Raw genomic sequence first — 25307 nt, 5'->3', positions numbered from 1 at the left:
TCTGCCAGTTAAGAGGGAATATATCTGTTTTTATAGTAGTTAACATATTTATTGTTGGAAGACCATGTGTAAGAAGCATAGTTTCCATTTGAATCTGGAGGCTTGTGGCTATTCCACAGTCACAGGTCAGTTGTCAAGAAAGTTCTTTCACCCACACCTCTCGCAAGTCCCACTCTTGAAGCAAACAGTTCAGTTCTTCCCAGAGGAACATAGCTATCATAGGAATTCAATATGTAAACATGAGAAAAATTTGGTGAGCACTTTAAAGTATCTCACAGAGTATCAAAGAGCATATTGCAGTCACCTTTAAATTTCTGACATGCAACATAGGCAAAAAATTAGTTACTAGGATATTCAGGGCATTAGGGTATAACTGTAACAAATATAACCACTGATCCAGCAGCTTTTCCTAAATTATCAACTGTAGGCCAAATTCTGCTCTTTGACTTTTATTGGGTGAAAGATCACACTTATTACTTTCTTCTAAAGTTACTTCAGGAGAAAAAACACCAATGATTGATTTTTAAATCACATTCTGGTTTTGTTCAGGGGCCATATCCTTGGCTGGTGTAACTCAATTGACTTCCATGGAACCACAGTGTTTTACACCAGTTGAGAATGTGGTCCAAGGTCATCAAATCAGACATCTAAAAGAACACACAATCTTTGTTTCTTAAGATCTTCGTTTACTTGAAAAATTGTCTTAATTTTTTTTTTGTACATAAATAGCATAGTATAAAAGAGTTACAATCTTAACTATTTAAGAGTACGTTTACTCAATATCACATACCTTTTGATAGCCACAAGCTCGCCTGACTCATTGCTCTTTCCCATGAGTACACTGCCATAGGTGCCATCACCAAGTTGTTTCATGGTTGTGTAACGGTTCATTTTGTAAGACCTGGATTGCTGAAAGCCTTGAAAACTTTAAATGTCTCCTTTTATTAGAGGACTTCTACACTCAATTTTTTTAAGACAAATGTTTGTTTTTCCAGAATGATGATGTTATATGAGTGGATTGTTTGTCATAATTTATTAAGATATTTGGTCTTCTTCCTCAGGATTATAGCCACTTTGAGATCCAGAAATAAAGTAACAAGGAAGGGAATAATGCAGCCATTCTTACATACATCCTTAACAAACAAACAAAAAAAAAGGGGGGGGGGGATGAAAAAGGTGAATTTTAACATTAATGTATTCTAGGAAAAATACAATAGAATACTCATATCTAACATGAATAAAGAATCTTATATTTATGTTTTCGCTGTATAATGGAACATGTCAGAATGGCCAGGGTTTTTCTGCCATATGGAATAAAGATGCAGATCTAAACTGAATATGTTCTACAAGCATCAAGCAACTTGCTACATCCATGTGGCTTTTCCTGTAAAGTGTGAGAATTCTCCCCATAACACTGAGAGCCCCAGGAGCTAACAATCCAGCATGAACATGACATCCCAGTGTAGGTGTATTCTGCTGTTTAGGAGACATGTCCAACCCTGCAGCTGGCTAGCACATACTCCTGTCTGCAGGATGTGCTTGCTTGAAACAGCCTCCTTATAAAAGCAGCAACTTGTCCCACCATTCAGTGGTGCCTCTGGCATCAGTGAGGAATCGTGCACTGGCTGTCATGATGCCAGTAGCAGATGACCCACTCTGCTTATTCCCTGTGCACTGACCCTCCACCAGTTTGGCCACAAAGAGTATAAAGTAATCATTTTGCCCCTCTTTGAAATGCAGCCACCTCTATGGTGAAATGAAATAATTGTTTAATAGTGCACAGCAACACTACCCAGCAGATTTGGAAGTAAATTATTGTGGAAATTTTAAACAGGCAAAAAAAATTAGACTCCCAATCTTCAACTTGCTGCCTTATAATGCCATCTAAAGTTTGCTATTTTAGGCCCCAATCCTGCAAACCCTTACACATATTAACTTTAATGGGCCTACTCACGGTAGACTCGTCTTATTGCTTAGTTTTATTTATCCTTTAAAAATAGCTATTAAAAATACAAAGATTTATTTTAGAAAGCCCTCTGAAAGCATGGTTATTTGCACTTTAAAAGACAGCATGTAAAGCATCAGAAACTATATAAAATATATATTAATATGCATATATAACAAATATAGAATGAGATTAATTTTAATAGGATTTGGTGTCCAAGTCACTTAGTCAGCTTTGAAAAATCGCATACACACGTCTATATACTGTTAAATGATCCTAATAAGCCAGTTTTGTGTGTGTATTTTTTTATATATATAATGTTTTCAATTTTATTCAGAACTGCCAGTGAACCAAAAAGATCAGTTATTCACACAGCTCTAATAATAAAAAGCCCCATAAATATTGGCAGGGGAATCCAGAGACTGGTTTAATATTTGAAAATACTTTTAATTCCCTTTAGTTGATTAGTTTTCAAGTTGGTGATTCCCCTTTACGAGTGCCTTCATTAGCCTATCACACTAAGTGGACAATCATTCTCATACAACTATACTGATATTAACGCAGTATGTTGACACCTCTGTATACCATACCCAAAGGAAGTGGGTTTATATATAATCTCCCTACTAACAATAAATTTGAACCGTAACCCCAGGTCTGAAAATGCAGAAACTTTATATGTGTATCTGAACTTCATGATGGGTCACTAGCTCGAGAACAGACTGAATGAAAACAAGAGGACCCTGAATTCTAGGGAAATTTGGAGCCTGATCTAGATCCAAACTTGGAAACCTAGACCTATCTTTAAGTCCTGCTCTTTGTTCACACTTCTCTCCTGACCACTTCCCAAGTAATCCCTATTTATTACTTAAATTGACCTCCAACATTTTAAATTATTGTTACTAAGTCAGATGTGTACTAAACAAAAATAAATGCTATACATGCTAACCTAGCAGAATTAATTCTTTCCCCTGTGGAAATGTCTATCTTTGCAAGTTTAGAGCCCGATCCTGCCTCCCCTATGGAACCAAAACAAGAGATTGAGGACTATAAGAAATGCAGGATCAGGCCCTTGGTAGCAACAGAAGTTTCTGTCCTGACCCTTCTGAAGTCAATAGGAGTTTTGCTGTTAGCTGAACAGGATAAGGCCTACACATTCTTCTGCACAACCTCATGTCCTGAATCTTACACAGCTCTGTGAAATAAATGCGCCACCACATTCAGGAGCATCACCTGTGAGTACTTAGCTGAAAGAAGAAAGCCTACTGTAAACAACAGATTGTTTCTTATTCATAGTGACACACTGCCAATAATCTCTTCACATAAGATTAAGGAAGGATTAAAACAGAGGACAAATGGAGGACAAAGTGCAATAGCTTGGAAGACCCTAGTAGTTTGCCTACGCTTGCAGAATCTGAGCAATTTTGAAAGTACATTTTCACATTTGTAGCATTACCATCTTATTATGTTATTTAAGCAATAGTAACAGTCAGTAATGTCATAATTAATTTTAAAATGTCTATTTGTAATTTTAAAATATACAATGGGTAAACAGCAAGTTACCAAAGTCCCTGAAGCACATTTATAATGCATTTCCACGGAACAGATTCAACAGTTGCATGCAAAAAGAGACAAGCTACCCAAACCCTAAAATATAGTAAATTACAAACAAACTAGAAAATGCAATCCACTAAGGAGCCTCCATGCAGCTAAATAAAACACTTAGAGCCCAATTTTGCCAACCCTATTTACACTGATTTATTGAAATCAATGGGACTATTCATGGAGCAAGTCACTACCCAAGATGAGTAAAGCTGGCAGGACTAGGCCCTAAATGATCCTGTTCTGTTAAAAATGCTTTATTAATAAAATAGTAGCGATACTTTTAAAAACAAAAATAAAACAAATTTTAAAAAACAGACCATGTCCCTTAAAGACATCTGAGTAGTTAGTATACAATATGATTAAAACAGATAGTAACCAAGTTCTAAGATGTGTCCATACATTTCTTGAGCCAGACTGTGAACTCCTTATTCAAACTGTTCAATCTCATAAGGGAACACATAGAGCATTTAGGGCGCAATTCTGACAGCCTTAATCATCTGTTGGAGTACTCATGAGAGTAACTCCTTACCAACATATGTAAAGGATTCACACTCTGGCCCATAGTAAATATTTGTTTATATATGTATCATAAGGAGATTAATTTACTTTTTGAAAAGGTTTGGTACATTTTTTCATTTTTTATTGTTGGCTGTCAGGATAATATACATTTTCCCCTTTAGAATTAAGCTCACGCTTGTCTTGAAAAAGAGGCCACAACTCTCATTTATTCAAGATGTGAAAATCAAGATTTCCTGAGAAGTTTTATCTTAGATCTCACAGATGAAAATCAGACTGTCCTCATTAATAGATCTCACAGATGAAAATCAAACTGTCCTCATTAATAGATCTCACAGATGAAAATCAGACTGTCCTCATTAATACATATCATAACATTATCAGGGCTTGGGCCTACTCTTACGGGAGCCAATGGGAGCCAGATTGGGCTACCGGTGTGTTGTATCTTTATTGGAACAGAATTAGAACACGGCCCCTATTCTCCTCTCACATACTCTAAACCAGGAGTAATTCTACTGGGATAAAGTAGAGTAAGGAAGTGGAGAATCAGGCCCCTTGATAAACAATACAAGGATGGTTTGCAGAAGTTATCATCATGCCTTTTAGAGTCCACAGTCATTACTCAAACCAAATTCCCACTGACCTTAACAGCTGGCAATGGAAGAAGTTTTGCCTGGTAGGAAGGACTGCAGCCTGAGGCAGGGGGCGGAGGAATTATCCTTGCATTGACTTCTTTATTGTTTACTTTTACAGGAACTGGCTGCGACACTGAGACACCGCTGCAGCTTTATTAGCTGACTGCTGGCCAAGAGAGCGAACAGAACTCTTAAGTCTCTCATTCATCTGCAAGGAGCAGCCTTCATTGTAAGACTAACTTCAGGAAGAGTGTGCATAGTCTCTGCCTTTGGGGAGGCTGTGCCTGTTTCAGACGAGGCATTTAAAGCCTTGCTCGGACATGTGATGGGCTCTCCCTTCAGCCGAACAGCCACAGGAGAGAGATTCAAGGTTGCGTCAGGAAGTGAGCAAAAGGCAGCGCCTCTCTTTTAAAGCACGAAAGTCAAACTGCACCATGGGGAGGGGGGCACAGTCAGAGACACGTGCATTTTTTTTGGGGGGGGGGAGAATAATTCCTCCTCTGGCTTGCCCCACAACCCACCTCCCCCCGGGACAAAAAAACAAGTCAATCTGGAGGTGACATGCCCATCTCTGCTACCCCCCCGCCCATCAGCCCCTCCTCTAGCCCCCCCATCAACCCCCCCAACCCCATGTCCCCCCAGCCCTTCCCCCACCGTCTCCCCCTTCCTACTCCTCCCGCCCCCTGCCCCCACCCCGCACTCACTGCTGCGCTCCTGGCCGCCGGTGCCGGGGCCGCCCCCCTCTGGCGCGCGGCGCATCCCGACCTCGAACCGCCAGCAGCGCCCCTGCAGTGAGCTCCTCCAGCGCGGCCGGGGTGGGACTCGTCTCCTAGGCGACGGCGGGGGACGCGTGGGGGCGGGGCAAGGAGAAGGGAACCCGCCAGTCTGCCGGCACCGCCGCGGCCGGGCCCTGGCGCGGGCGCTGACCACGTGACCCGGCAGGGCTCGCTGCGGGTAGCAATGGCCAGGGTGGCGCGCGGAGGGCACGCTGCGCTCGCGGAGCGTCAAACTCCGCGCCGGTGCGCGCGGGCAGCGCCGCGACGCCTGTTCTGGCACGCGGGGCAGGGGCTGGTGTGCGCGTGCAGCCATCCTGTAGGTACAGCTGTTTGGCAACTCATTTACAACCCCTGAGAGGGCCAGCTGCTCTTTGCAAGGGCTAACGCGGCTACCACTCTGCAACCTGTCGTCATGCTGCAGGGGGCCTTTTGCTACCTGGGAGGTTGCTGCCGTTTGACGCTGCCTAGTTTTTTCCATGGTGGGAGGTGATGGGCTGTAGTAGCCAGCGAGGAACGCGCTAGCAGGAGAAGAAAACCCACCTCTGTGAATAATTTCCTTTCCCATATGCAGGGGCTGTAAGAGCCAAGCTTCCATGCCTGCTATGGGACTTTTTGCTTCAGAATAGGGAACCTAAATGCCTTAGGCCAGTGGTTCTCACCCTGTGGGTCAGGAGCCCATTTTAATGGCAGCATCAGGACTGGCTTAGACTTGCTGGGGCCAAAGCTGAGTCCAAGGCCCACTACCTAAGGCTGAAGCCCTGCATGGTGGGGATCAGGTTACGGGCCCCTTGCCTGGGGCTGAGGCTTTAGGTCTCACCCCTGGGGTGGCATAGCTCAAGCAGGCTCAGGATTTGGTCCCCTCTCTTGGGGTTGTGTAGTAATTTTTGTTGTCGTAAGGGGGTTGCGGGAAAATGAAGTTTGAGAACCCCTGCCTGAGGCTACAGGACAGAAGATTCAGAAGCCCACTTTCCACTCTCTCTCTCCACCTTAGTACTGCAGGCTGAAATTCACAAGAACTCTCACCCCAACCCCAGAAAGCATTTGCTAAGCCCCATAGAAGTCAAGCACATTGAAGTGCTTTCCTGAATAGACAAGGGTTTAAGCAGTTAAAGTGCTTTCCTGCATTCGGGACTCTTTCAGGAGAAATGTTTATCCAGCACCACCACCTGCTTCGGTGACTTTCATATCAGTACAGTCTCGGTGCTACTGCGGGAAGAGTTCAAATGCGAAAGCTCCGTTGTCTGATGATGGAAGGTACTAAGCACAAACAAGCTCCACAGCAGTTAATAGGAGTTGCAGGTGTTCAGCATCAGGCCTTCACATTGTTGGTTTTCTTTACACAGGGTCTGCTCCTACTCCCATTGATTTACACAGCTGTGTAATTGTTTATATGGTGATCGTACTGCAGATTCAGAATTCCAGCAGGCTGTTGGTGAAGCTGCCATTTTGAGACAGATTGATGCAGCATGTTACGGAAGTCACACGCTCATATCGAGACTTTACTTTTACTTACTATATTTGTACTGCAGCACAGCTAGGAGCCTGACTCATGGCAGACCAAGTATTTTGAGGTGCTGAATAAATGCAAAATAAATTATGTTTTGTTGTCACTTTATCTAAATTCTGTCAGGCAAAGTATATAGTTGCTCTTTGTGCCTAGAAAAACATAGTAGAAAGCAGCAGACAGTGAGGATGCTTGCTGCCTCCAGGGATTGGGTCCAGACAGCTGGATCCTGCTTGCCTTGTTCACACAAGTAGTGAGGTTAACTTAAATGGGACCACCATTCTGATCCAGGCAAGCAGGATTCACACCTAAATTTGTAACGTGTGATAGGAGAAGTCAACATTTTTGATAATGTAGAAGGTGAAATGAAATGAGTGCTGTCTAGAATTTTCACTCTTCCCCTCTGTTTTGTTCAAATAAAGCCAAGCTTAACTATTCAAATCCAAAAAAAAAAAAAAAAAAGTGCCTGAACTGCAATATTTTCTAAAATGCCCATGACTGGATGCAAAGTGCAAGAAGTGATAAAACAAGATTTAAAAAGTTATACTGATGCAAACAAAAAAAAGTTGGTCATTTTAACACCACAAGTTAGCCCTAATTAACAAGCACTGTAGGAGACAGATGCTTGCTAATAAAATCAATCAAGTTTTACGTCTGATTGTAATATAACCCCTACCTGACTTTTCTGATTTTTAAAAAAATAAACACACTGCATTACATCACTAGACAAAGCATAAAAAGTAAAACTGACCTCTTAAATAGCCCTGTACAGACTGTCACTAATTAATCCTCAAAACACAGTTGAGGTTAAGTATCTCACTTTTACAGACAGAGCAATGGAGGGAGAGCGCCAAAATTCATCATCAAGGGCAGAGGTGATAGAACAGTTTTTCTAGTGCAGGTGCTGAGAGCCAGTGAACCAACCTGTAAATCCTGCATATAATGGAAACCACTTCAAGCCTGGGGATGCTGCAGCACCCCCCACACTCCTAGTTCGAGTACCTATGATCAAGGGTGACTTTGCCCAAGGCCTCTGAGGGAGATTGTTTGATTTGAATTATAATTTAGGAATACCTGAATCTTTATCCTGTGCACAGAACACCAGGTTACTTTGCTTGGGGTCTCCACCTGTGACCCGTATGTGGGGTGGTAATTCACATAAAGGTTGCGTAATTATGGCCTCAGTTTGTTAAATGTCTGGAGGTGTAAATTACTTATTTGGATATTCCCTTCCAGATAAATTATTTTAATCCATCCTGCTCCTTTGAGATTAAAACTATATAAATTTGGGGTCTCATCCTACAGAAGTCAATGCAAGTAACAATGGGACTATTCACATGAGTAAAGTTACTCACATACATGTCTGCAAAACCGAGCCGTCAGTGTAATACTTTTAAAAGTTCACAGCTGCCATTACCAAGGATTTGAAGCTTTTTCCTTTGTTAGACTATTGCAATGTATGGATCTAGCCACTGGGAGGTGTAGGCTTCCACCTCTACTCTTGCCATGTGTTTTTCATTTTATAGCACTGATTAAAATTAACCCCTTTTATAAATTGCCCTTAAGTATTACAAGAGTGTGCATGTTAATAGTCAGGTGTTTTGTAAATATCTAAAATGGGCATAACTATGGATAGACCTATTGGAATGAAAAAATCAGTTTATCAGTTTTAGGCTTTTGTACCAATGGAATGATTAATCTCTGCTCATTTATAATAGGATCTATTTGTATGTTTACTGTGAGGAAGTGCAGTCAAAAGAATAATTTTAAAGGATTTGAGAATTATGAATGAGGTTTACTTGTAGTTATACAAAATTACTAGAGACTTGTCTAATATCTGTAGTTTGTCATTTTGAAAAAAGGGAGAACTAGATGCTACAGCATGGATATACCTGAAAATATTATTTTTGGTCATTCAGATTTGATCTAGTGTAAGTAAAACTAAGTGGCGAGAATAAATTTAATACTCAAACTAGTATCTTGATGTCATCTTGCTTGCTTTACAAAACTACAACACAGTTTGATAGTTTCTACTTAGAGGCCATGGCCTGCAATACCAGGCACATTTTAGGTCAAGGTTAGCGCCCATTAAGAACATAAGAACAGCCATACTGGGTCAGACCAAAGGTCCATCTAGCCCAGTATCCTGTCTACCGACAATGGCCAATGCCAGGTGCCCCAGAGGGAATGAACAGAACGGGTAATCATCAAGTGATTCATTCCTTGTCACCCATTCCCAGCTTCCAGCAAACAGAGGCTAGAGACACCATCCCTTGTTACAGCTATACGGAGAATTTTGCATAGCAGCTAGTTCTAATAATTTTTATATGTTTTCATAAATACTGTATAATTTTCAAATATAATTAACAGCACATGAAGCTAGTTCACCTTTTATAAATGGTTTCTAGTTTGCACATGGTGAGGAAAAGTGATAGAGGAATACAGCACAAGATTGTGTTTTACAGACTTAGATGATATCTTTTGCAATAAAACTACGATTAGGTTTGGACCCAAATTTTAGTTTTGGTGAAGCAAAGGGCCCAATTATATGAGGTGCTGAACTCACACAATTCTTCAGTGTTAGTTGAGGGTACTCAGTATCATGAAGAACTGAAATACTTTTCTGATTTATTTAAAGAACAAGGACAATTATTTAAAAGATTCAAAGTATTTTATAAACATAAGTATTTGTTTTCACAAGATAACAGGTATATTTTTCACCCATGTGATGCTAACCTGCATTAACTAACCCATGTTAAAATCCTGGTTAAGACAAGAGAGTTGTAGGCCAGGTCTTCACTGACAAAATAGATGTGTCCTGCTGTAAAAACATAGTGGACCCAAGGCACTATAGTTTTATTGCAAGGTCAACCAGATAAAGTGAACATCTGACTAGGGTTATAGTGCTGACCTTGCCTAGCTACCTCATGGTGACCACCACAAGTATCTTGTCTCTAGTTAGACTTTTAGAGCTAAATAACTACTGCATGTTTGTTGCTGTAAAAAAAAAAGACAGCTCTGTGTCAGTGAAGACAAAGCCTTAATTTTAACATGTGATAGCTAGTCAAGGTAGATCTGTAGGGAGCCAAAAGTTTACCTTAGCCAGATAATGTACTTTAGAACTACAACTGTCTTATCTTCATTACAATTTAACAGGGTTATTGGACACATTTTAACTTAACACAGGTTAAAGATGCACCTTTTCCTAGTAAAAATTTGAGGTTCCTCAAATCCCACTAATTTAGGAATGAAAGTTGAGGAAGCTCAGCAGTTCATAGTAGGTACCCATTACTTTTCAGGATTGGACTCTTACTATCCATTTTGTAAAGTGTGCAGTGAATGAAGCAAACTTTGCAGAAGTCCCACCTCATGCACTACATATCTTTCAAGATGAAACCTGCAGGAGTTCTCTACTGCAGAATTCCTAAACTGAACTGGAAAAAGAGCTCTCTCGTATGGGTTTCATAAGGTGTGTAGGATGCTGTGTTCCAGTGGTGAGCAGCCAATAATTCCACACGGGAAATTCCATTTTTTCTTGGTATACACCTTAAGAAATATTATTTCTTTGAGAAATAGTATGTGATCATGTAATTGAAGACTGTCATAATGCATATGTACGAAGGGGCAGAGCTAAAGTTGCAATGTAAGTTTAGTACTTAAGAGCGCTTTAACACACAACTGATATAGGCTGGAGAGAGATTGTTTCATGTCACTCTGTACCTCACAGATGAGGTGTGATATCCAATCCAGGATGTAACGTGACCTTTTGCAAGTAGTATCAGAGCATAAAATCATACATAGTGCAAAAATTATCACAAAACAACAGAGAGCTCTGCCTCTTTTGCCTCAGCATTTGTGCTATCAGAAGCTGAGAGAGATTCACTGATTACCGCTGTCAATGACAGCCTCTGTGTCTTGGGGAATTCTGATGGGTAAATAGAGCCAGGTGGCAAATCTACATTTCATTTTGTTGTACAGATCATGGATTCTCTGAAAGATCTTTGAGGAACATGTTACATATCACCTGGCCAAAAATTAATGCTTTATCCAGGTAGAGCTAGGCTAGAGAATGTCTCTTTTTGTTTCCAAGCTATCCATACTGGCTGGTCAAGCCATAGTACATCCTAATTTAGTCACAACAAATTTTAACCTGTATTATTTTCAAGTGGTTGCAAAATGCAATTGGAAACCCTATGTAAACAATGCTATAGTGAAATGTGTGTCTGCTTAAATTGAAGTTTTATGCCATTGTAATCAGGTTCCACTATACTAGACCCCTTAAAATTCAGCACTTACTTAATCTCCTTGCTCTAGTTGCATAATATGGTTGCTTTTTATTGATAAAAAAAAAATTATCAGCTCCACCTCTGCAGGAGGGGAAGGTGTAGAGCAAAATTGTACCTACCTTGTGTGAGGAAGAATTCCTGGCTGCAGTTGTCTTGTTCACAGTTGTTGGCACGGATAAGCAAAAATTATTTAGTCTTTCTACGGCTGTTTTCTGCGGAGAATGATGATATAGGACAGGGGTTCTCAAACTGGGGGTCGGGACCCCTCAGGGGGTCACGAAGTTATTACATGGGGGTAGTTCGCAAGCTGTCAGCCTCCACTCTAAACCCCGCATTGCATCCAGCATTTATAATGATGTTAAATATATTAAAAAGTGTTTTTAATTTATAAGGGGCATCGCATTCAGAGGTTTGCTATGTGAAAGGGGTCACCAGTACAAAAGTTTGAGAACTACTGATATGGGATGAAATCATGGTTGCAGTGAAGTCAATAGGACAAGGATTTGCACCCATAGTCTTTCAAAGCCCATTACTATTACCCCTAGCTGCCAATGGTACCTGCAAGGGTGAAGATGAAGAGGCCCTGAAACTATTCACGGAATAATGAGGAAGAGACTTTGAGAGGTAGGTCCTTTCCTGTTCTCTTTAAGTATTGTTTATTCTTCAATATCAAGAAATACAATTAATAATCTAAATCTAATCTGGGGAGGGAGATTGTGGATAGACAGCTCCAGAAGATAAGTATCAGCAACTATAAATGCTTATGACTGCATGGTTACATATTGCTTAGCCATATTCTTTTTCCATCATACTCATCCACCAGTAAAAATGCAGAAAAAGTAGTACAAGGAATAACCCTTAATTCTTACACCTGGTCTAAATGTGTAAAAATAAATATCCTCAGTAGAAGGTCTGTTTCTTATCAACAAGGATAAGATAAGCCTTTGAACCAATGACTGGCATTATGTGAGAAGTTCTCAGCGGGAGTAAATCAGTGCATCCTTCAGAGTGGAAGGAAGTCAATGGAGCTATACCGATTTTTAACACCTGAGGAACTGGCCTATAGGTTTTAGATGAGATGTTAGAACTAATTTTTTTCTTCCCTAAACCATTACACCTCATCTTGTGAAATAAACTGGAGTGGCTAGATGTAAAACAAGAAAGTGAGTTTAGAATGTTAAAAATACTATGATGCTATGGTTACAGGCTCTCTCTGTGTGTTTCACCTTTATATTTCCATTGCCCACACAAAGAGCAGTGCTAAACAATATTTAAAAAGCTCCCTTAAGGAGATCTTTGCTGGCTATTTGTATGTTGCTGTTTCTCCCAAGATCATTCCTCTGACTGCAGAATATGGTGGTCTTTTATTGATTGCTGTTTGATTATGAGACAGGAAGGATAGCACCCTTGCACACATGGGCTTTTAAAAATGGGTATTTAAGTTAAAAGAACTTACAGTCCTTCGTTGTTAAAGAGGTAGTTGTTTGGCCTTTCTTCCAACCATAAAACTATTAGACTAGCAATAAAGCTCAGATTTTTTATCAGCTGTTGGATTTAGTCTCTCTAGCAGTGGCAAATAACCAATTTTTACTTTTTAGTTCAACATTACAGCATAGATGAAACATCGAATGACGTATTGCTGCTGCATCTAACAAAACTGTTGAGATTAAACCATAGATGTCATCTGGCTGTTGAAATATAAAGCTATTTTCTCTACATCTATAGGAAAGAACAAGTAAGATCTCTGTTCAAGGACTTGGAGCCTACAACCAGTTTTTATTGCACAGTAAAGTACACCAGCCCTTTCCAAATGTATATATTCATCACATGGATAGACATGGTGAGAACTGGTTAACAACATAGCTTACTAAACAGATTATTTATTCTCTTAGAAGTCAAAGGACAAGATCATCAGCTGGTGTAAACTGGCACAGCTCCATTTACTTCAATTGAGCTATATTAATTTATATCAGCTGAGGATCTGCCCAGGGTAAGTGTGCAGGGGTGTCTGATAAATCAAGAGTAACTCCACTGAAATTAGAACTGGCACCTTGGTAAGCACCAGGAAAATCAGACCTAATTATCCCAGAGTTCTCACTGGCTCAGAGTGTTTCCCTCTGAATCTTGTGGGAGGATTTCCCCCCCAATGTGTTTTGCTTCTATTGTATATAATTTTAAGAGTTTGTGATCCTGGGTGCTCCTGGATTCAGCACAAACCACTACCAAGTCCTTGGTCACAGGTGAAGAAACAAAGTTTTTTGTTTGGCTGTTGCTCCTCCAGCCAGTGTACCCACCTGCCTCCAGAACCATAGGCATGTCACCAGTAACAAATTGGAAGAACAATAATCTCATATCAGGCATACCTTCCCTCTGGGAGGCTCTGACAGGCAGCTATCTCTCAAGCAGTTCCTTGCTCCACTCAACCTTTTCTTACAGAGAGTTAGTAATTTTACTCTCCCTCCTAACCAGCTATCACAAGTACTGTGCTCTTCCCCTTTTAACTCCTCCTACCAAGCCTGCTACCTACTGCAGGTGTAGCAGGGTGGGGCTGACTGAGCCCACAGCAGCTCATTAACCCTTTGCTGGCCAGTGATGGATTTTTATAAGCCATCTCAGAGCTGAATACATAAAGTAGCTTAGAAAAATTGTTCCTCCAAACCATGAGCCAGTATAAGAGGCAACAAAATAGGTGTCATCTAGCAAAGATGTTTTGTGGTACATAGACAATCCTGGAGTGGATGCCACCCCATCAGGCTACAAATAGGCCTCCATGCAGCTCCAGCAAGCTCCTTATTATGAGCTCATTCCTACTTCTACTTCATAAAATTGAGGCCTGTACCAACAACAAGAGCTAAGATTCAGTTTTAAATCCAGCAAAGCACTTAAAGTTAAGCACCTACTTAACTGCTTTGCTGGATTGGGGCCTGAAAACAGAATTTCAAACAATACTAGAGCTATGAGGGTTGTTTTTTTTAACCCCAGCCCCAGAAAAGAAGCTTCTTACAATTTGGATTCTACAGAAAATTGCATTTCACAGAGTTAGAGCCATTGGGTCAATATATTAATATCTTAGTAATTGATGGCAAGAGTGTAAGAACTTCCTCAGTGTGGCCTCTTTAAAATTACTCTGAAAGGGGTGGAAGACACTTCCTGGCCCCTTTGGAAGCAGGTACAATGAAAACAAAGCAATATCAAACTGTTGTTTTACAATGAGCACTTTTTGTTTCAACAGCTTTCTACCCATGGCAAAAACAGACCTGCAAAAGGTTGACTGACCCCAAAACAAGCTGCAGCTTGACTCCAGTAAGGAGATAAGGAAACTGAGTACCATCAATTACCAAATCCCTTTTTGTTCTGCAACCCAGCAGAACATCTACAGCCTGTATGTCTTCTTCTTGATTGTGCAGCCTGAGTGATACTATTTCCATTGGATAATTAGATACCAGTTAACAATGAATGGGGTTTTAAAGAAGAGCTGCTGCGCTTTGGGAATAACTGTTTGCTTTCTCATACTGAAATATGTGCTAACAGCCAGGTCCTTCCCTGATCAGCACACAGATTGGAGCATAGATGCAATCTCTCGCATCCTCTGTCCCAACAATTTTTCAGGCCATGGAAAATTCAAAGTGGAAGGCCTGTGCACCATATCATGAGGTACATTTAACTGCTCTTTTAAGCAGTGGTAACAATCTGCAGGCTAGAAAGGACATAGTGTATGAAGCAGCACAGTAGTAAGTGACCCCATCCCAACAGATGCTTACAGTTATTGGAGGGATCTTGATCTGCTGCTTGTTCATACTCCATACTTTGTCTTCATTTTTTCCTTTCTCCATGTGCATAAGTATAGCACAGGGCTGTATTCAGTGAGGAGCTGCCAAAAGCTGAAGAACCGGTTTCTTCAGTCGCTCTGGGTCTTCGGCGGCACTTTGGCGGCAGGTCCTTCAGTCGCTCCAGGTCTTCGGTGGCATTGAAGGACGTGCCGCCGAAGACCCGGAGCGAGTGAAGGAATCATAGAATATCAGGGTTGGAAGGGACCTCAGGAGGTCATCTAGTCCAACCCCCTGCTCAAAGCAGGACCAATCCCCAACTAAATCATCCCAGCCAGGGCTTTGTCCTGCCACCGGGTGACCTGCCGCTGAAGACCCAGAGCGCCGCCGGATGAGTAAAAATTAAAAAGGGATTCTCAGGGGAGCCTCTCCAGCCGAGAGCTCAGGCAGGCCGGACAGGATGGTCCCATGGGCCGGATGTGGCACGCGGGCCTGAGTTTGCCCACCCCTTTAACAACCGGTTCGCGTGAACTGGTGCGAACCAGCTCCAGCTCACCACTGGCTGTATTGACTGAACACTGTAGCTACTTGCAGCATGGCCTTCAATGAGTGATTCCACTCTGGTACATTGATAAACTGGAAAGGGTTCAGAGAAGAGTCATGAGAATAAGTAAAGGATCAGAAAATGTGCTTTAGAGTGATAGATTCAAAGAGCTCAATCTCTTTAGTTTAACAAAGAGAAGATTAAAGGGTGACTTGATTACAGTCTGTAAGTACCTACACAGGAAACAAATATTTAATAATGGGCTCTGCAATCTAGCAGAGAAAGGTCCAACATGATCCAATGGCTGGAAGTTGAGGCTTGACAAATTCAGTCTGGAAATACATTGTAACTTTTTAATTGAGTAATTAACCATTCGAAAAAATTAGCAAAAGTCAAGGTGGATTTTTCATCAATGACAATTTTAAAATCATGGTTGCATGTTTTTCTAAAATATCTGCTCTCGGAATTATTTTGGGGGAGTTGTATGGCCTGTCTTTTACAGGAGGTCAGACTAGATTTTAATGGTTCCTTCTGGCCCTGGAATCTAGGAATTATGGGGACAAGTGTTTGAAGTTTCTCACCAAGTCCAGTGGTCATAGTGCACCTTGTGCTTTTTAAGAACAGTCCATTTTGGTCAGCTCCGTTAGAGAAGTATCAAGTCAGTTGCATGCAAAAGTGGATTCTCCTATAAATGTACAGAGAGAACTCTGAAAGATGGACAACTGATCCGCACTTGGTGTAAAATCAGAGTCGTTCAAATAAAGTCAATGTTGAGGGTCTAGCCCAGAGTTTTTATTTTACAGTCATCTAGAAATCATAAGAAGTTAGTCACCTTGGTGCATATGAGAGCTATAAGATAGGTAAATAATGTACAAGCTAATATATTTCAGTTTGGGCGGGGGGTGTTTTTCATAGCGTCCATCAGCATAATTGAGCTAGCGTGAGAAAGTTAAGGTCGTATCACTCAAAGATAGAAGCAGGCAGGCAGATTACTCTATAATAACGGAATGTTAGTATGTTATTTTCAGATAAAAAAAACCTGTGAGGGCTAGAATCCCCAGCCTGACACAAGTATGAAACTTCAAACACGTGAACATTTTCAATCTTGGAAGTCTCCTCAGCAGAGAAATTATATATATGCTCTCTAAGATAAGCAGTTCTTTTCCTACAGTGGAGTTAATTACATAAAAAGGAACCAAATCTTTTTAGCATTCATGAAACTATTGAGTGTACCATACATATCACACACACAACCCCCAATATAAATTATAAATAGCATCTTATAAACACATGAGGCCTCTGGAAGGCCATTTTTTCTTTCTTCTCTCTCTTTTACTTCTGTGTAATATTTTTAAACATTTTTTTTTACCAGTCACATTGCTGAGGAGAGAAAGGAAGAAAGCTGTTCTAAAACTTTCAGAGTAAAAGGGTTCCATTCCTTTTCTATACAATTGAAAGATTAGAAGCTGGGAAAGTCATCATTACTTTACTTGTGCAGACAGATTAGGAGCACTCAATAAGAAGTTGTTTTAATTATAAATATTTTTGTTTTCATTCATTAACCAGATTGGTAACCCTATGATAGATGTAAACTGTGTTGACAGATTAATTGATTCCATATCAAGCCAACCTTGTAGAACATTATTGTAAGACAGTTTGTTTTCTGGAATCCAGAGGATGGTTTGCTGAAAGTACAAGTAAACTACATCATTTTTTTTTCTGAAATAGAATATGTCCGTTCCTTTTATTGACTGAAAAAACAATCAAAAAGATCATGTCAGTAAAAACAGGTTCTAAGAGCAAGGTGAAGGTTACAGCAATGACTTCCAAATTAAAAATGCAGCAGTGCTAATATCTGCACAGGGACAAATTTAGATCCTAATTCAGCAAACATATGCTTAAATCTATCCCTGTTCAGCTAAGCACTTAAGCATGTAGCTAACTTGAAGTTGTTTGAGCCTCATTGACTTCAATGGGATTTAAGCACATGCTTAAAATAAAGCACATATTCATGTGCTATGCTGACTAGGAAAGGGATCTGATTTCAGCTGGGCCAATGAAAATCCTACAAGTGTGCTGTGTTCATACAACTAATTGCCAGCCCACATCTAGTACTGTCTTTCCTCTGTGTAATTTTTTTAAACAAGTTGCCATACTTATAACTAAAGGATATTTTTCAATGAGATGTTGGGGCCTGTTTCTCACTGCATTTCTACAATACTGTATAATTCCATTCACCTCAATGAAGTTACTTCAGATTTATACCAGTGAGAGTGCAGAATCAGGCCCTTAATCAGGGTAAGATTTTTTTTTAGATCGTTTGTTTAAGTAAAAAGAAAGGAAAATAAACAGCAAGGAATCCATGACAAAGAGCCCACTGGCAGATTGCTTATCATCAGCACCGTGCAATATCCTGACTATAAGATCAATATCAGACATAATGACTGAACCAGCAGCTTCATGCCTCTTTAAGCATATTTCCCCCACTCCCTCTTTCTCATTAAGATAAAAATTCTCATGGAAGGGTACCTTCTAAAATCGCACCTTGCCTTCCAATTTGTGATTATATGGGGACTTGCAGTACATGTAATAGGCTGAGTGTTTAATGTTCAGGACCTGCAAAGGAATATTTGGAGTACATTATATAGGTTTTAGGTGAATCTTTCTTTTTTAAACAGGGTAGTTTGTGTATTGGTTAAGATTGTAGGACTGGGAGTTAGAAAATCTGAGTTTTATTCTTGACTGTCACTGACTCCACTGCTGTAGAACTGACAAACTCAGTGTAAAGTCCTTACAGAACTTTACAAATTCTCTGATTTTGACCCCTTGGAGTTGGGCCAAGTTGGTTGAATTGTGTCACAAAGTTTAGCCCCTCCCCCTCGCCCCCCGCTTTTTGCTGATTCATGTGTATTACTTCTAGTTTTAGCTTTAATTTATAAACACCCGGCATCAAGACCCATAGATATTTTTGCTGAATATTTACTTATATTAATTGAGCAACTAAAGATTTCAAATTATGTTTCAAAGAGTTCAAATTATGAGAGATAAATCAGTTCGAGCAAGGTGAGCCATGTTCTTATTGGCCAAAAGTGCCTGGGAACAGTCTAAAGGTGAAACATAATTGCAATTTCTATCCTGCACATCCAAGATCAAATTAAATTTGAGGGTGTTTGTAGAATGGCACAGGATGCTGAAAGGGAGATGTTAAAGAAGAGTGGAGGTGTCTAAACTGGCCAGACTGCTGATTAGGGACTGATCTTGTTCTAACTGGAATCAAGAGGAGTTTTGCCACTAACATTACAGGCAACAGGATCTGTCTCATAATTTGTTATTGGAAATCCTTACTCAGTTTTAAAAGGCCAAGTATTTTATAAATGAATTGCAAGTGGGTGTTTTATGATTCTTAATACCCAATAGGGACCCTCAAGAAAACATGATAGCATTGCATTGTACTGGCATACAGCTGCAGTTTTTTATTTATGGTGTGTGACACTTCAAAAATGCATCAGAAGTGACCTTGAAATTGTTTTCCAGGCATATACACAGCAGATATAGGACACTGATAGCTTTTGTTAGTCAGTCACTGTTGGTTACTCACTTCTGATTCAGCAAAGTTTCTGTCTGAAGTGCAGTAGTCTAATAAACATTTAACAAGTGCATAGGAATAAGTGCTGTTCTCAGTATTTCAGACCTCCAAATGAAATCTGACTGCTTTTGTGTCTTTGATTTCACATAACAGTAACATATATGATAAAGCGTGTATTGTGATGAGAACCCAAGTGTAAGGAAATACAGAGAAACAGCTGGACAAGCAGATGTACATTAAGGCACTATCAAATTGCGGACAGCTAAATGGTAGACAAATTTTATAAGTGCTTATATACATTGATAGAAGTCCAAATACTAAGATGGGTGAACCTGAGTGCCTGATATTAAATGAGGATATTTATGTAATAGACATCACAGAAACTTTGTGGAATGACAATAATCAATGGGACACAGTAATATCAGGGAGTGACAAAATAGGTCAGACAGGTGGGGGAGTGGCACTATATGTGAAAGAGCATAGAGTCAAATATAGTACAAATCTTAAAAGAACCAAACTGTACCATAGGATCTCTATGGATGGAAATTCCATGCCTGAATAATAATAATATAGCATTAGGGATATACTTCGACCATCTGACCAGGATGGTGATGGAGGCTGTGAAATGCTCAGGGAGATCAGAGAGGTTATAAAAATAGAAAACTCAATAATAATGGGGGATTTCAACTATCCCCGTATTGACTGGGTACATGTCACCTCAGGACAGGATGCAGAGATAAAGTTTCTTGACACCATAAATGACTGCTTCTTGGAGCAGCTAGTCCTGGAACCCACAAGAGGAGAGGCAATTCTTGTTTTAGTCATAAGTGGAGTACAGGATCTGGTCCAAGAGGTGAATATAGCTGAACCACTTGGTAATAGTGACCATAGTATAATTAAATTTAACATCCGTGGGGGAGTGGAGGGAAACACACCAAAGAAGCCCACCACAGCAGCATGTAACTTTAGAAAGGGGAACTACACAAAAATGAGGAAGCTAGTGAAACAGAAATTAAAAGGTACAGTCCAAAAAGTGAAATGCCTGCAAGCTGCATGGAAATTTTTAAAAACAACATAATAGAGGTTCAAATTAAATATATAACCCAAATTAAAAACATAGTAAGAGGACCAAAAAAGTACCAGCATGGCTAAACAACAAAGTAAAAGAAGCAGTTACAGGCAAAAAGGTATCCTTTAAAAACTGGAAGTTAAATCCTACAAAGAAAAATAGAAAGGAGCATAAACTTTGGCGAGTCAAGTATAAAGGTATAATTAGGCAGGCCAAAAAAGAATTTGAAGAGCAACTGGTCAAAGACTCAAAAACTAAGAGCAAAATTTTTTTAAAGTACATCAGAAGCAGGAAGCCTGGTAAACAATCAGTGGGCCACTAAACGATCGAGGTTAAAGGAGCATTCAAGGATGATAAGGCCATTGTGGAGAAACTAAATGAATTCTTTGAATCAGTCTTGACTACAAAAGATGTGAGGAAGATGCCCACCCCTGAGCCATTCCATTTAGGTGACAAATCTGAGGAACTGTCCCAGATTGAGGTATCATTAGAGGAGGTTTTAGAACAAATTCATAAATTAAATAATAATAAGTCACCGGGACCAAATGGTATTCAGCCAAGAGTTCTGAAGGAACTCAAATATGAAATTGGAGAACTACTAACTGTGGTATATAATCCATCGCTTAAATCAGCCTCTGTACCAGATGACTGGAGGATAGCTAATGTGATGCCAATTTGTAAAAAAGGCTCCAGAGGTGATCCCAGTAATGACAGCCGGTAAACCTAACTTCAGTACCAGGCAAATTAGTTCGAACAATAGTAAAGAACAGAATTATCCAACACATAGATTAACACAGTTTGTTGGGGAAAAGTCAACATGGTTTTTGTAAAAGGAAATCGTGCCTCACCAATTTATTAGAATTCTTTGAGGGGGTCAACAAACATGCGAACTATGGTGATCCAGTGGATATAGTGTACTTAGATTTTCAAGGTCCATTACCAATGTAAGCAGTCATGGAATAAGAGGGAAGGTCCTCTCATGGATCAGTAACTGGTTAAAAGATAGGAAACAAAGGGAAGAAATAAACGGTCAGTTTTCAGAATGGAGAGAGGTAAATAGTGGTGTCCCTGAGGGATCTGTACTGGGACCAGTGCTGTTCAACATACTCATAAATGATCTGGAAAAGGAGGTAAACAGTGAGGTGGCAAAATTCGCAGACGATACAAAATTACTCAAGATAGTTAAGTCCAAAGCAGACTACAAAGACCTACAAAGGAATCTCACAAAACTGGGTGACTGGGCAACAAAATGCCAGATGAAATTCAATGTTGATAAATGCAAAGTAATGCACATTGGAAAACATAATCCCACTATACATACAAAATGATCGGGTCTAAATTAGCTGTTACCACTCAAGAAAGAGACCTTGGAGTTATTGTGGATAGTTCTCTGAAAACATCTGTTCAAATTGAAGAAGTAGTGACAAAAAGCTGTTAGGAACCATTAGGAAAGGGATAGATAATAAGACAGAAAATATCATAATGCCTTTATGTAAACCTATGGTATGCATACATCTCGAATACAGTGTGTGGATATGGTTGCCCCATCTCAGATATATTAAAATTGGAAAAGGTACAGAGAAGGGCAACAAAAATGATTAGGGGTATGGAACAGCTTCTGTATGAGGAGAGATTAATAAGACTGGGACTGTTCAGCTTGGAAAAGAAACGACTAAGGGAATATGATAGAGGTCTATAAAATCTTGACAGTGTAGAGAAAGTAAATAAGGATGTGTTATTTACTCCTTCACATAACACAAGTACTAGGGGTCACACAATGAAATTAATAGGCAGCAGGTTTAAAACAAACACAAGGAAGTACTTCTTCCCACAATGCACACTCAACTTATGGAACTCATTGCCAGGAGATTTTGTAAAGGCCGAAACTATAAGAGGGTTCAAAAAAGAGCTCAGTAAGATAATGGAGGATAGGTCCATCAATGGCTATTAGCCAGGATGGGCAGAGATGCAACCCCATGCTCTGAGTGTCCCCAGCCCGTTTGTCCGAAGCTGGTAGTGAATGACAGGGGATGTAACGCTCAATGATTCTTCTGTTCTGTTAATTCCCTCTAAAGCACCTGGCATTGGCCACTATTGGAAGACAGGATACTGAGCTAGATGGACCATTGATATTACCCAGTATGGCTGTTTTTATGTTATGTAAATTACATTTTAGACTGTGCACATTTTCATGGCACTTCTGCACCAGTAAAAATGCTTCCGGTCCCTTGGCCTTCTGTCATACCAGCACTGTAGTATCACAAGCCAGTATCACAAGTTCATACCTGCTCCTCCATGTAAGCACTGTGTGGGAAATACAGGATTAACAATAGCTCTGTGCACATCTAGTTTATTGTTTATTGTTACTTAGATGCTAAAGACTAAAAGGCTCTGCTGGTGAAGCTACAGAAAAAGGAAGCGGATTGCAATTACAAGCTGATCACCTCCAGATTTATTTCTGCATCACTAAGGCTGTGAGATCAAGCACTTAAATAAATCAGAAAAGCTCAAAAGCAAAGGTTATTTTTATTTACTTATATTTCAGCAGCAGCCACAATATGCTGGGTGCTATCCAAACACATAGGAAAACACAGTCCCTGATAAAATTGTTTACCATTTAAGAAGACAAGCAATGGCTGGAAAGTGAGGAGAGTAGAACACAATTAAAATTTGTATTTAATATGTACAATATATACATTATGTTTTCTATAAATACAAAACTAACCTACTGCCCCTCAACATCCATTAGTCTAGCCATTTTAACTCTATTGCACATATGTAACGTTTTCTATTCCTTTTTGTAAATTTAATTCTTACCCATATTTCTCTGGGTTATTGATGCATACTGTAAAATATATAACATTGCTGAATTAATGTTGCAAGAGCTTTGAAATTTCCTGACTTCTTTGCATAGGATTTTACAACCTTAAATGCTGCTTTAGCAGTAGTTATTAAATGTAAGAATATTGACATTTTAAATGATGAAGAAGGGATGCATAAAGAAAGGGGACATCATCACAGATAAATTGTCCAAATTCAGCTTCTGATTCTCCAGAGAAAACCATGTGGGCAGAGGTTTCTACCAGCACAATTGTCTTTGTAAGTTCAGCTTGTTAAGGCCAAATACTATTTACTAACACATGGGAGCACTACTGATACCAAAAGGAGTGGTCCATGCAGTTCTAGGCTAGTATATGGTCCATCTGTGTCTGCTCCAAAAAAAAAAAAAAAAAAAAAGAGCTGTGACATTCACTTACCTGTGCTGATTGGCCTCCTCACTCTCAGTCTCTTTACCTCAGCCTCACTCTACACAAGCCCCTCTTGCCCTTCCTTCCATTGTCTTTCCACTTATCTTAGCCTAGCCTAACAACTCCCACCCCTACGCCAAGTAAATAAATAATCATGGAACTAACATGGTGTTAGCCACAAACTGATATGTTATATGCTTTTCTCCTCCCATGTGTTTGTCTTTTTCATTAGATTATAAGCTCTTCAGGGCATGGACTGCCTACCTTGTTTATACAGTGCCTAGCACTCTGGGGTTCTGTCATTGGTTGGTCCCTAGGTACTACTGTAATCAACATGATTAATAATATTGAAGTGCTATGGAACAAGCTATAGATCTGATCTTGAATTGACGTGAATGCTAGTTTTACAGGTGTAACAAATATACAATCAGGCCCAGTTATCAATTACTTGTTTCTGTTCATGTTTTGTGCTTTGGTACCAGTCCTTAGTGTTTCACATGTAAAAGGACACAACGATCTCAGGAGGCACTGTCCTTATTTACACCAAATAGCAATACCCCACAAAGAAGTGGAGCCAACAACATGTACCAATCAGTTAGCACTTCATTTCATCCTATAGCCATAACAGAGGTAATGTGCTTTGCTCTCGCTATGAACCAGGACACTGAACGAAAGATAACAGCCTGAGACTAAGAGATCCATGAAGAGCAATGCACTTTGTAACCCCTGCAAAAGGACCTGAGAGAGCATCTTCCTGCACCTGCTTCCCGACTCATTTTACACAAAAATATGCACAGAGCCAACAGTTCTCATTTTCCGTTGAAAGCTGATGGTGATGCTTCTTTGCTCGTGATCTTTAAAGATATCAACACCCTGCTCTCTTGCCAACCTGTGTACTAGAAACTGAGCTCTTAACAAACTTGTCCTCCATTATTAGAGCTGTGTGAAACGCTGTGGGGGTTCTGCAAACTTAATTTGGCTTCTGTTTGTTTGTGTGAGTTTGCATGACATGAGCTAAAATATGTGCTGTACAGATTTACACCTGTGTAGGCCCACTGATTTCACTGAAGAATTGGGACTCCTGCATTCCCTCTTTGAGATATCAGGTTAAAATGCACTCAACATTTTGCACAATTCTAAACATAATACTGTACAACAGCCATTAATCAGTCCTCCAGTGCTTCTATACAATAGGCAAGTATCAACCCTATTATACAGTTGGGAAAATGGAGGCATGTACATGGGTTCCTAAGGCTCCATATTACGGCTTCTAAGATGCTGACTAGTTGCAGATCCCATTGACTTTATTTTTGTTTAGGAGCCCAACAACACCATTTCAACCCAACCTCTCCAAAAATACTATCCTGTCTTTACGTCAGGAGTTTGAAATGAGTCTTATTCGTTAAGGGCCCATCCAGTGTAGGATAATGAGCCTCATGGTTTCAGGGGCCACAGAAACTCTGTAAACTTCCCTTTGTCCAGCACTGTGGAGGATAGGCCTTATTATGCATGGGAAAGGTCCTGTAATGTCTGCACAATGCCAGGTTAGATATTCTGTGCCTACAACCATTCTGTGCCTACCACCTCAGAGGTGAAGTCTGGCAGAACATCCAGCTAATCAGACATAAAACAATACAATATTCTCATTGATTCTGCTGCAGACAGGTGAGGCATTAACCTTCAATACAACCACAGTGATTAATCTTCCATCCTCACCTTTAGGGAAGGACATGTCAAAAAATAGCATTCCAAATTCTCTTGGATACATGCATGGCTGCCATTGTTAGTAAGAAACAATGTAGGTACGTCTAAAAGCATGCTTTGGCTCC

General features: G+C 40.0%; 1 protein-coding gene and 1 long non-coding RNA gene across 8 annotated transcripts in view; one reads left to right on the top strand and one right to left on the bottom strand.

Moving 5' to 3' along the window:
* MAK (male germ cell associated kinase) overlaps window positions 1–13722 on the bottom strand; it is a 63682-nt gene extending 49960 nt beyond the window's left edge. For 2 of the 6 annotated variants that reach the window (XM_043540122.1, XM_043540126.1), the window contains exons 1-3: window positions 5403–5549; window positions 4707–4861; window positions 791–1133 (exon numbers count right to left, since the gene is read on the bottom strand). In XM_043540122.1, coding sequence (XP_043396057.1) covers window positions 791–891 — 101 coding nt within the window. In that variant the 5' untranslated portion in view covers window positions 892–1133; window positions 4707–4861; window positions 5403–5549. Of the gene's footprint in view, window positions 1–790; window positions 1134–4706; window positions 4865–5402; window positions 5661–13627 lie in introns of those variants that run through there. The other 4 variants (XM_043540124.1, XM_043540125.1, XM_043540123.1 and 1 more) reach the window with 4 other exon arrangements.
* LOC122464544 lies at window positions 5592–7905 on the top strand. 2 transcript variants are annotated; one of them, XR_006288692.1, is made up of 3 exons: window positions 5592–5790; window positions 6615–6728; window positions 6818–7905. It is a non-coding gene; the product is annotated as an uncharacterized LOC122464544 (long non-coding RNA). The 2 variants fall into 2 exon arrangements; XR_006288691.1 differs by having other exon boundaries at window positions 5633–5794.
* Window positions 13723–25307: the final 11585 nt, after the last annotated feature.

This window comes from Chelonia mydas, chromosome 2, assembly GCF_015237465.2.
Source record: "Chelonia mydas isolate rCheMyd1 chromosome 2, rCheMyd1.pri.v2, whole genome shotgun sequence".
Classification (NCBI taxonomy): Eukaryota; Metazoa; Chordata; order Testudines; family Cheloniidae; genus Chelonia; species Chelonia mydas.
This window is presented reverse-complemented; position numbering and strand designations above follow the sequence as displayed.